We start from the raw sequence: 12,998 nt of genomic DNA on the forward strand, positions 1-12,998 counted from the left end.
AGGGAATAAAGAGGAGCGAAAGGGGAAGGGAGTTTGCAGGAGAATTAGTTCGTTTAATTAGTGTGAAGATTTATTCGTGACTCTCAGAGACTCCTTGCCAAGTATTGCCAAGTACTGCTACAGAGTGGCTCTTGGAAGATATCGGCCTGGCAGATCTCCAAGCCTGATAAGGTCTGTGATTATAAATTCACCCTTGAAAGACTGTTTGCTGGGACTTTGCTGGATGTGAATTGGAAGAATTCACATTAGCTTAATAAAAAGGGGTTTTGTCGGGACAAGGAGTCTGCGTTGTGATTTTGGGAAGCCTCGGTCAGAACGATTATTGAAATCAACAAAAGTGAGGTGTATTTTTCTGTATACAAATCAGCGGTTCCCAACTTTTTGGGCACCAGGGACAAGTTCCGTGAAGAAAGGTTTTTCCACAGCCCACAGGGGGGCATGGTTTTGCATGCTGCCGGCATCCCGCGGATGGGCTTTGGTTGTTGCACAGCCCGGTTGCTGGCACGCTGGGACCAGTGCTGGTCACCCCAGGAGTTGGGGATCCCTGCATTAAATTCTAGATATCTTCTTTATTCTAAGTGTAATAGATCAGCAGGCAGGATTTTCCTAGTAGAACATCAGACTCTGTAAAGAAGAAAGCACCATAGATTTACCTTTTGTCCCTCTCTGGAGTGTACATCATTTCTGCCAGCCCATCTTCACACCACTGGTTCCACAGAGACTCAACGAAAATGTCAGACTGTAAGGGGCCAAAAGAAAATACTGCATTGGAAAGCCAGGACGTCCCGTATCCAGGATCAAAAGTTGAACGCACACAAGTACCCAGATGATAAGGGACTGGTTAGATCAACTGAAGGAACTACAGTCCCTGTGGACTATACGGCACCGAGTGGTTTTTGTCGGGACCTAATGGGCAGACCCAGGGATGGGTGAGTCATTCAATAGGATGAAAACAAACAGACTGGCTTAATTTAAAAAAAAAAAAAAACACGTCCCATGTATTTATTAAATAAAAATAGCCAAAGTACTTATGAAAAAGACATAAAGGTAAAGGTTCCTTTTGCACATATGTGCTAGTTGTTCTCGACTCTAGGGGCAGGGCTCATCTCCGTTTCAAGCCAAAGAGCCAGCGCTGTCCGAAGGCGTCTCCGTGGTCATGTGGCCCGGCATGACTAAACGCTGAAGGAGCATGGAACGCTGTTACCTTCCCACCAAAGGTGGCTCCTATTTTTCTACTTGCATTTTTTATGTGCTTTCGAACTGCTTGGTTGGCAGAAGCTGAGACAGGTAACGGCAGTTCACTCCATTACAGGATGCTAGGGATTCGAACTGCTGAAACTGCCAACCATTCTGATCGACAAGCTCAGCATCTTAGCCACTGAGCCACCTATGAAAAATACATAGTGGGTAAATTAGTCATGCTTCAGATCTTTGCACCAAATTGTAGGATATCTTCTACAGCCGTTGATGGCGAACACTATAGCAGACATGCCACAGGTGGCACGCGGAGCCATATCAGCGGGCACACGAGCCGTTGCCCTAGCTCGGCTCTAGGGTGCATGCGTGCACCTGTCCAGCTAATTTTCGGCTGGCCCACCGACGCTGCCCTTCCCTTCCAGGAGTCTCCACGCAATGCCAGGTAAATGCAGGGATCGTGTGGAGGCTCTGGAGGGCAATTTTCAGCCTCTGGTGGTGGGGGGAGGAGGCTGTTTTCACCGTTCCCTAGCTCCAAAAAAAAGCCATGCGTGCATGCAAAAGGACAGCAGGTGGGTCCAGCATGCATGTCCAGGGGTCACGGCGCGGGGTGGCTTTAAATATGGGTGTGGGCACGCGTGCTTGTGCTTTTGCAGCAGAGGGAAAAAAGGTTTGTCATCCCTGTTCTAGGTCGTCTTCCAACTCTTTCTGGATTGCTGAAAACACTGCAGGGGTATTTATTGTAACCAAGTGTCTTCTAGGCTTACATGTATTATGAATTTAATCATGAAATTTATGCCCCAGTTGGGGGCCCACAAGTCCCAGCTCTATCCGGCCTATTTAGCCATGTTTTCTAAGCAGTGCTCATGCATGCAAGCTGCATGTGTGAGCAGAGCGCATGCATGTGAGGTGTGCCTGCCCAAGAGCAAGCCTGTAATGCACTCACCGTTTCGATGCACGGTGAACCGGTGGTAAATTATGTGAAATCCATCTCTGCCCGAACTCCCCAAATGCAATTGTGCGTGCCCCCCCCATGCATGTGCCCTGCCCTCCCCAGTAGCGCTCAACCCCGGGTACCCCACCCTTCGCGCATGCGTGGCAGACGATCCTAAGACCAACTGGCTAGTGGTAGGTGCAGCAGAGCTGAACCTTGACAACGGCTCGCGTGCCCTTCAGAGAGGTGCTCTGTGTGCCACCATCTGGCACACGTGCCATATTTGCCACTAATCACTACTGCAAGCCTGAAGTGTATTATGGAATGAAAGAACTGATAAGGGTTTAAAATATAAGTCTAAATTTTCAAAGAGGAATTAACTTCAGCTGACAAAAAGCTTATTTGGGATTAGAGGTCTTTCAATAAATTCAAAATTGTGTTTTGAAATTAACAGTGTTTACATAACTTTCATGAGATAGTTTGTCTAATCTTTCATTGTTTTTGTTTCTTTCTCTTCTGAAAAGAAGCCAAAAAGCTTTTCCCAAAGTTCAACGAGAAGGATGGGCAAGTGGAAAGGAGAAGCCACGGTGGCTTATATAACGTGGAAAATGGGAGGCCCAGGTACGCGGCAGTCTTTAGCTAAGTAGACACTTCCAACTAAGCAGTGGCTTAATAAGTAGAATTCATTGTATAAACTGGCTTCACAAACCACATATAAATCAAAATACCACTAAGGTATTCATCAATATGTAAAGTTACAAACAGTAAATCCACATTTAATTTAACATGATATATGAATTTAACCTTTATGGCATGAAGATCTGTGCCTGGCCTGAAATCAGTTTCTGTTTTCTGTAGCTTAGAGAATTGGGCATCATGATGTGCCAGCATTGTTAATTTTGTATTTCACTGTGCGTTCTTTATCCTGGCTGGAGAATTCTGGGGTGGAAGTCCACACATCTTAAAATTGCCAAGTTTAAAAAACACTGGATTACAGCCAGACCTCTGTTATTTCAGGAATCCTGTAGGCAGGACAGGATTGGGGGACGAGGTCTGCTGGGGCGTTGGGGACCCAATATCATGCTGCGGATCCTCTAATAACAAGGTAAAAAAACAACATGATACAGAGCAATATATGTCCACCAAGGATGCTTCATTTCTCACCTTAATATGATTGATTGGGGTATTGTTGTAGGAGGTGACCAGGCTGAGCCCAAGGAGGGGTCAAATGCATCATCAGTCACGAGTCCTTGCGCATCCACCAGAGATCTAACTCCAGCCACTTTGAATGCCTTCTTAATTCCATCTCATTTCCCGTGACCATTAGTAGTCAGATTTTTGTAGAGAACTTAAGCATGCAACAAATCTTTATACTCATTTGAACGACCTGAATCTCCCGATTTCCCTAGCGCTTGATATTGGTTTGCTTCTTGACTGTTCATCAAGTACTAAACTTGGCATTAATCTGTTCATCGTGGCTTGATGGCAGGGAGAAAGGTGTTTTGGGTGTTTTGTTTCATTTTGGGATATTTGATTGTCTCTTTTGAATGTATGTAGGTGGCAGATTTTTCTGAGTGCCAGGCTTCCAGAAATTCCCTAGTGTTTTTGGACTTGGCTTAGTCTAGGAGGCTTAGTTTCCCAGTTGGAAACTATGGTTAAATCTATCCATTGTGTGGTGAAATTAAGGAGTTTTCATCATGTCTTCTGACTGCTAGTTGGTGTTCGTAAATGCACTCGGCTAATTTTCTGTCTGTTGTCCTACGTAATGGCTGTTGCAGTCCTTACATTGTATGCTATAGATGTTGCCTGTTTTTTCTTCTAGGTCTGCTGGGGTCCGTTGATTTACTTAGAGATGTTTTTGAAGGTTTTAGTTGGTGTGTGTGCTGTGGTGTTGTAATAGTCTGTTGGTAGTTTTCTGAGATGTTTTTGGTGTACAGCAGTTGTTCTGACCCCGCTCCGTACGGTGAGTCACGCCGATGCAAGGTTACTGTTATCCATTTATTCACAGTAATTACTCACAGACAAGACTTTGGCAGCAACCCAGACTCCCACAGATAAGAAATATACACAAGAGCTTCTCCAGCTTTAGTATAATGGTTGTGTCCTGCAAAAGGTCCCTCCCAAAGTATCATCTTATATACTCTCTTGAGAGGAGAGCCTAATCACAATCACCTGGGCCCCGATTATCTTCTATATTTCCTTAATTGCTGCCGGTATTATCCGCCCATCTCTGCCGGCGTCCGGGATCAACTCCCTTTGCTCCTCCCCACTGCTCCAGAGCCTGACGTCAGGGACAAGCTCCCTTTGGCTTTCACACCGCTGCTCCACGCCTCAGCACCTCCTGGTGGCCAACCAGCCTCTCTGAACCCTGCTCGGAGTCTGAACCCTGCCCAGGGTCCTCCACATCATCCAGAGCCAACTCAAAGGGTCCCTTGCTATCGGAGTCTGTCAAGCAGCTTCAGCGGCTCCTGCTGGGCCACAACAAGCAGTTATCCTTTTCACGGTTGTGCTGGTTGTGCTATGTTGGGTTACCATATTTTTCTGAGTATAAGACGCACGTTTCCCCCCCAAAAAGGGGAGAAAATCTGGGTGCGTCTATACACTGAATAAAAGCATTTTTGGGCCTCCTGAAACTCCATCCACTTCACAAAAATGGACATGCAGAGAGTTTTGGGAGGCTTTCAAAGTGCTCCTTGGGGTTGGGGAGGGCAAAATGAAGGAAAAAATGGGACATTTTTTGCTCAAACCCCCCCCCCCCAGCTCCCAGGAGCACTCTAACACACCCCCAAAGCCTATGCATAGCCTTGTTTGGGAAAAGAAAAAAAAAACGGGGGCCCATTTTCACAAAAAAATGTTGGCCAGCCCTGGGAATAGTTGCTCCCCTCTATGAGGTGTCGATCTCCTGCAGCCCCTTGCCAGCAAAAACAGAACGAAAAGGGCCACCTTGGCAACGCCCACCCCAGCCCCCTGAGGTCAAACACAACCCTGAATGCGGCCCTCATGAAATCGACTTTGACACTTCCGATCTAGAATTATTTGCAGTCTTAGAAGTGACATATAAAACGCTGGACACACCAACACTGACAGGACAAGCCACTAGTAAATAAAAATGAGAGCAAATCTAACTCCCTTACCAGCACTGATGATGTTATCTAGTTGGGTAATGAAAGTGTCTGCAAACACAACAACCACACTCATCTGTTTAAATCCTGAGCTACAAATATCCATCTGTAAAAAAAAAATATCATGATTCCTTTGCCTACATGGACAGTTAGTTCTACTTTAGAACTCAATTTCATATGGTTGGTTTATTTTGGGGAGATACCCTTGAGGTTTGGTGGGGAAAAAGTTGCCACTTTTCCAGAGTCCCTAGGGAGTGGGCGGCATACAATCTTATTAAAGTTGCAAAGTTGCAAACTCTCTGACTCTTTGCCTAACTAATTTTGCTCTGACTGATGGAAGTTGCTGTGGATGCACAACGAAACGTCTCACAGTAACAAAGTTTGGTCCAGTTCAAGATTCAATCTTTAGACACCTTTAGCATGATGGTTGAGTCTTCATTAACGACATACCTGCTTTAAGTTTCCTGCCAGTTCAAATATAGACCTCTAGATTTGTACACAATGCCAATTCCCAGCCATGGTGTAACGTATAAGGAATGAACTTTGAACCATATATTACTCTCCTCTGACCCCTTCAACTCTTCCTTTATTACAAGCTGTTTGTGCAACTTTATGCAATTTATTTGACCTTGTGGGGATAAAACATTACGCCTACATGTGTTCCTGGACCTATGTGCCGTCTCTCTGTTGTAACTACTGCATTTCTTCTTGAATTTTGAGAATTTTAACGATCTTGGTATAACTTTCAGATGGAAGAGAGATAGCAGGGGAAGAAAACAGCTCAGCCGGTATCTGGTAAAACTCTTACAGGTTTAGTGCTATCAAAAGAAAGGACTGCGGAGAATGGGCCATTCCAGGGGTGAGAACAAAAATAACAATTTCAGGAAAAAAATATCTGCACGTCTGAAATATGTGTGTACAATATATGTTTGCATGTGTTCCAGTTATATATTAAGCTAAGCATGTGAAAGGCAATTTGCAAAATTGTTTGCAAAAATACAATCCTCCTTGCGGTAATAATTTGTGAACAAGGCTGCAGGAGTTACATTTCTGTCCCGCTGTTGTAATGCCCTTAATGACATTTGTCAGAAACACATAAGCTCCCTGTGAAATTGCAATTTGGAAGAGAGTATATGCAATTTCTCAAAGCAAGTAAACAGCTTCCCCTTCCATTCTGTTCACAGCGTATAATCAGCCTGTAATTATAAATTTGTTATAAATAACAAATATATAAATCGCCGCCTTCTAGAAACAAATCAATGGTCCTGCAAAGGGAAAATATATTAACTACATATTTTTCAGAATATAAGACGTACAGGAGTATAGAGACGCACCAAGATTTTGAAGAAGGCAAATTAAAAAAAAAAGTTTTTGCACTCTGCAGACCTTCCCCAAAATGGCTCGTTTTTGCAAAAACTGGGCCCGGTTTGTTTTTTTTTTTCCAAACAAAAGGTGCATGAATAGCTTTTAGTGAGGCTTGGTAGAGTGCTCTTGAGGGGGGGGGGGCTGGGGGGGGGGAAACGAGCAAAAAAATGATCCATTTTTGTCAAAAAAAGGGCACACATAGCCTTTATGAGGCTTATAGAGTGCTGCTGGGGGGGGGGGGAATTGACCAAAATCGGCCTGTTTTCATTCATTTCTGCCCTCCCCAACCTCCATAGCACTCTGGAAGTCTCCTAAAGGCTATGCATGGCCTTTGGGGTGAAGAGGGTGGGGTTTTGGGAGGCAAAAAATTCTGCATTCAGTGTATAAGACCACTCCATATTTTCCAGCCTCTTTTTTGAGGGAAAAAGATGCATCTTATATTCCAAAAATACAGTAATCAAAGTATTTCCTGACATAGGCATCCAAGAGGAGCCATAAAGTCTTCAAAATGACACATCATGTACAGAAATCGAGTACACCCCTCTACATTTTGTAAACATTTAGTATAAATTTTTATGTAGACAACAATTCGTTTTTCCGATCCTCAGAGAGTTCTTACTATGAGGTGCCATGTTGAACTTCCAGTGGACCAGTATGAAGCATGAGAACGATAACACCAAATTAACTAACTAACGAGTCACATGACACCAGGGAGGGACAATGGCTATTTGGGCCCCATTTGACATTATCACTTAGGGTGTACTCACTTTTGTTGCCAGGGGTTTAAACATTAATGTGTTATTTTGAGGGGACATCACATTTACACTGTTATACGGTTCCACCACAAACCGCGCTCGCTAAACTGCGGCCCCGACTAAACCGTGTCGCTGACAGTCATCACAGGCGACAACAGCGCGGAGACAGAGCACGCTGTAAACCCTAAACCCTAAATTAACACCTAACCTAACATAACCCCCTAAACCTAATCCTAAACCTAACCCCTTAACCTAACCCTAAACCTAACCCTTAACCTAACCTAAACCTAATCCTAACCCTTATCCTAACCCTAAACCTACCCTTACCTAACCCTAAACCTAACCCTAACCCTTAACCTAACCCTAAAGCTAACCCTAAAGCTAACCCTTACCTTAAGTTGAATCGCTTGCTTTCAAAGCGCTATTTAAAGCGCCCTTCTTCTCCGCGCTGGCTGTGTGTCGCCTGTTGATGACTCAGCGACGCGGTTTAATCGGGCGTGGATTAGTCGAGCGCGGTTTTGACGGGTCACGCTGTTATACAACTGTATACCCACTACTTTAACATTGTAGTCAAGTGTCATTTCTTCAGTGTTGTCACATGAAAAGATATACTTAAATATTTACAAAATGTGAAGGGGTGTACTCACTTCTGTGAGATACTGTATGTCATGTCGATGTTGTGCAAGTCATGCTAATTGCCTACCTATCACATTAGCAGCTGGTGTTCAGGTCTACGATCTTACAATACATACAGCATCACCCCAACCATCCTTCCCAATAGCTATTATCGATTATGTGCCAGAACATTATATGACAGGTTATAATCTTCCTTTAGGGACATGTAGACCCAGGAGAGAGGTTATCTGCTGCTCTAAAGCGAGAATTTAGTGAAGAGGCCTTGACTCTTTGCAGAAAACTACGGCGGAGAAAGAAGAGATGGAGGAACACCTGAATAGGCTCTTCAGTCAGGATCACTTTGTGGTAAGTGACCTTTCTTGTGTTTTTAAGCTCTTTAAATATTACCGTATTTTTCGGAGTAAGACACACACCGCCCCTAAAAGAGGGTGAAAATTTGGGTGGGTCTTATACACCGAAGGTAGCCCCAACTACCCAACCACTGGCCCCCACCCTTTGGCCTCTGCCTCCCACAATTCACACTCCTTGCAGCAAATGTGGAAAATGGGGCTGTGGCGGCGGCAATAGGCTATGGCAATCCCTGCAGCCTGAAACAGCTGATCATTGGGAGGCCTGTGCTGAAAGTGAAAGTGAAACGGGCTGTTAGCTGTTTGCTGCAAGGAGGCAAATTGCTGGGAGGCAGAGGCAGATTTTTTTCCCCTTGTGCTAATCAGGCTAAACTGAATAGGCTGTTTCCTGACGGAGCTAAGTCAATAACTATAAATGCCTATAGAATGTTCAAATTATTAGACTTATTTTTTAAAGACTGCTTTAGTATTGTTCTAGACAACGTAACAAAATGAAGCTTTTTAAAATAAATGCTGGATCTAAGAGGCCCAGTGCTATTGTATCTTCTTTTAAATAGCAGAGAATAAACTATACTTCCAGAAAGCCACATCAATTTTAACATTATCGTACATGTATAGTCTGAAATGGAACACCACAACAGTGTATATCATCTGTATTGTTTGCTGGTTGCTGCAAGGAGGCAAATTGCTGGGAGGCAGAGGCAGATTCCCCCCCCTTTGTTTTCCTCCCCAAAACTTAGGTGCGTCTTATACTTCAGAGTGTCTTATACTCTGAAAAATATGGTAAATGGAAAGATTGCTGAGACTCTTCAAGTAAATTGGAACATTATTAATTTCTCCACTTATAAACCCTGAATAGTAGGTAAAATGACAACATTTAGCTCACTTAACACAACAGATTTAGATAGTTAAATTGGCTTGAAATTGGACGCTCTGTTTTACAGTGGTTTTTATTCCCATCCGTGATGTTATGAAGGAGAACCGGCATGGCTGTTTCCCACTCCCCCCAGTTACTTAACATCTAACATGAAGTTTGGGGCACAGGATCATTTAATGGTTTTAACATATAAAGCTATTATGAATAGGCAGCAGGTTATCTGCAGTTCATTGGAATCAGCCCAAGTCCAACTGCTTTGATGTTACCAGAAGAAACTGGCTGTTGTCCATTTTCACATTAGATCAGCCAACCTTGGAAGCCACATCTTGTTTTAATATAGGGCCCTGTTTGCCTTCCACAGGGAGTTCATTGGGCTCCAATATTAACCACCTTCTGGAAACAGCTGTATGGGAGCTGATGCCAGATGCTGTCTATATCGTACTTTTTTTGCCCCATAGAGATAATTATATTGTTATTCTTATTTGTGCCTAGATTATGTGGGTGGTGGGATATAAATCTGATTAATAAACAAATATGTCAGTAAATAAAATATAACACCTTGTCCTAAAGGGCCTGTATTGGCTTTTTAATTTATTTTTTTAGGCTTATAAAGGGTATGTGGATGATCCCCGTAATACTGATATGCTTGGATGGAAACAGAAGCAGTAAACTATCATGATGAATCTGTGGTGAGAAGCTGGGCCGTGGAATAAAACCTTTGTAATTCAGCAGTGTTCATTATAGATCACAGTGTCATTGTACTGACTTAGTTCTATTTTTCTATTAATGGTAGAACAGTCTTTTGATATCATGTTTTATATTAGATTGGGACACCAGAATTCTCAGTCCAGTTCTGCTTCAAGTTAAGACTTTCTTCCCTCTAGATCTGTATTGGCCATATTGATACAGGTAGTCCTCAATTTACAGACAACATTGAGTCCAAAATTCCATTGCTAAGTGAGACAGTGTCTTTGGTAAGTCTAGGACAAGTCACCGTGGCCAACTTGAAGAAATGGTGGAACAGAATCATTAAAGAAAGAGTGCCAAAGGAGGGACAAAATGTAACACAATAACCAAAAATTAAAATAACTTTATAATTATTTTAAGTAATTAAATTGAATTGTTGGATTGTCCCACAATGAATTGGCCGTGGCGAGTTGTCCCATTCTGGATTTTTGCCCCATTTTATGACCTTCCTTGCCACAGTTGTTATTCACTTAACAACTACAGTTTCTAAGTTAGCAATATGGTTGTTAAACGAATCTGGCTTTCCCATCAACTTGCTTGTCAGAAGATCGGAAAAGGGGATCACATGATTCTGGGACCTTGCTGACACCAACATCAATGCACTCCACTTGCAAGCATCTGAATTGTGATCAACACAGCCATGGGGATGTTGCAACAGTCGTAAATGTGAAAAACAGTCCACAAGTCACTTTTGTCAATGCTGTTGTAACTTCGATGTCACTAAACAAGTAGCTGTAAGTAGCAGCTATCCTGTATTTTAGATAGGACCCTAATCCAGGTTAGGATGTCAGAGAGATTTATATGACTCTCTACAGGGCTATGGCTCTTCCCACTGAGTCTGACTTTTAGGGATAATTGAACAGACAATCCATCATTTAAAAAATTCCTACTAGCTCTAAGGCAGAGGTGGGGAACTGTTCTGCCCTGGGCATGAGGGTTTCTGCTTCGGGCAGCCAGTTAACTCCACTCTGGGAATATTTTTTCAGATTACGTTTAGTGTCAGGCATCCTTAATAGCAAAACTTACAGTTCAGTGTTAGATTCGTCTGAACAGTTTCCCATGATCTTTCCCTTCACGTAGTGTAAAAAGACATTAATTCCTCTAACCCATGCTGCTGTACAAAGCTGCTTCTGCTAGTGCTGACAGGGATTCATGTGAGTGCGCAGTAATAAAACATTTCCCGGGCAAAATACCCCAATCAGGGAGCACAGAAGTGGTCACATGTTATGGGACTACATTTCCCACAAGGTAGTTGCATTTTCCCTTGGATAGCTGCTTAAAGGAAAACAGCTTCTAATTTTAAATTAGCTGTAATTGGGACAGTACAGGAACTATGGCCCCTTTATGACTTGTGGACTTCAACTCCCAGAATTCCTGAGCCAGCATCCCCACCCCTGCTCTCTTATGATTTCAATCATAACAGAAAATTCAGCAACAATGATAGCATACCGCTTTACACTGCTTTACCAGTCCTCTCTAAGCAGTTTACAGAGTCAGATTATTACCCCCAACAATCTGGGTCCTCATTTTACCCACCTCAGAAGGATGGAAGGCTGAGTCAACCTTGAGCCTGGTGGGATTTGAACTGCCAAATTGCAGGCAGCCTGCAGTCAGCAGAAGTAGCCTGCAGTACTGCATTCTAACCATTGAGCCACCATGGCTCATGCTTTGGTTCCATGCTTTTTGGTATAGGCTGGTAGAGATTGGAAGGAGAAGGAAATGAAATGCCAGCCCATTTTGTAGAATAGAAAGAAATCAGATGAATTCCATAATATCTTTCTTTGTATTAATAGGAGAAGCCATGAAGAAATTTACACCTGGAAGCAGGAGATGACGCTGGGAAAGTGAAATGGGTGGATATTAGTGAAAAACTTACACTGTATGCCAGCCACTCTAACTTTGTCCAACTTGTAGCAGAGAAAAGAGGAGCTCACTGGAAGGAAGACTGACTTTGTTGACAGGATGGGACTAACAATCAAACCATAAATTAAATCCTATCATTTCAGATGGTAATGTAGCAGGAGAATGGGAAGAAAATGCTTTTTAGGACATTGTTGGGCGCATGAATTAAAGATGCAAGATTTCACACATTTTCTGACATTCTTGGGTTGAAATAATTGGAACTTAAAAATGTTTAGTGTTGGCTACATTGTGCCTTTTTAATCATGTATTCTACTAAGTATTGGATTTATCTGTTGTATACCTGTTTGTACACAAAATAAATGACTAATATTGAGGTGTTTTGTGGTCCACCAGTAATATTGTTGAAAGATACAGCTGCCAAAAATCTCTGTAGTTGTCAGCTCATTGAACAGCTTAAATGTGTGTCTTTTGAGAATAAAAACATCTCTCTAAGTTACTGACTTGACTTTATGTTGCAGTTACGCTTTTGTGAGCTGTTAGGCAATGATGCAATGAACAGGAGCAGTAAAAATATGCAAACTAAAAACTAGAACATTTGTTTTTGCTTCAGAGAGAATAAATGAGTGCTCATTTCAGTTCCACAAACAAAAATGTATTACACTGTTTGTATTATTTACTTAGGCGTTTTTTTATTAGAAAGGTAATGCATTTGTGCAATAAACCCAACAATTGGCAAATCAAAGCTTATGGTTTCTTTAAAAAAAACTCCATAAGTTTAAGAATGATAAAGAGAATTCAGTACTTTGCCAAAGTTATCATTGCCTTTATATTAGATGGTTTTACATATCATTCAGAACATAACTTCAGCAATAGAAACGCACACTGTTATCATGAAATGAAGATAGTTTCTTAATATTTAGAGTAAATACAACATTTAGAATGCATTAAAGCTGTGGTTTGGGCAACTGTAGCAAGAAATTAGAAATAGGTAAGTCGTCTTGGATGATCTCTCTCACATTTTCATTGTCACCTTTAGAATAAAAAAAAGATTTTATTGTTGAACAACTGTTGAGTTTTGTAATGCCGCAACTAGGTAGCAAACTTTTGTGCACAGTTCCAAATTACAGGTATAGTTTCCCCTATGACACATGATATATA

General features: G+C 42.3%; 1 protein-coding gene across 1 annotated transcript; it reads left to right on the forward strand.

Annotated features, from left to right (window-relative positions):
- Window positions 1-691: 691 nt before the first annotated feature.
- On the forward strand, window positions 692-12,345 carry NUDT9 (nudix hydrolase 9). Its single transcript, XM_032224568.1, is given in 15 exon segments — window positions 692-866; window positions 868-891; window positions 893-929; window positions 2,653-2,749; window positions 3,146-3,168; window positions 3,171-3,205; window positions 3,208-3,233; window positions 6,000-6,010; window positions 6,013-6,054; window positions 6,057-6,109; window positions 8,206-8,269; window positions 8,272-8,351; window positions 9,834-9,870; window positions 9,873-9,916; window positions 11,771-12,345. Coding segments are annotated over 15 exon segments (864 nt in total). The 5' UTR covers window positions 692-731; the 3' UTR covers window positions 11,927-12,345.
- Window positions 12,346-12,998: the final 653 nt, after the last annotated feature.

Source organism: Thamnophis elegans, chromosome 9 (assembly GCF_009769535.1).
Source record: "Thamnophis elegans isolate rThaEle1 chromosome 9, rThaEle1.pri, whole genome shotgun sequence".
NCBI lineage: Eukaryota > Metazoa > Chordata > Lepidosauria > Squamata > Colubridae > Thamnophis > Thamnophis elegans.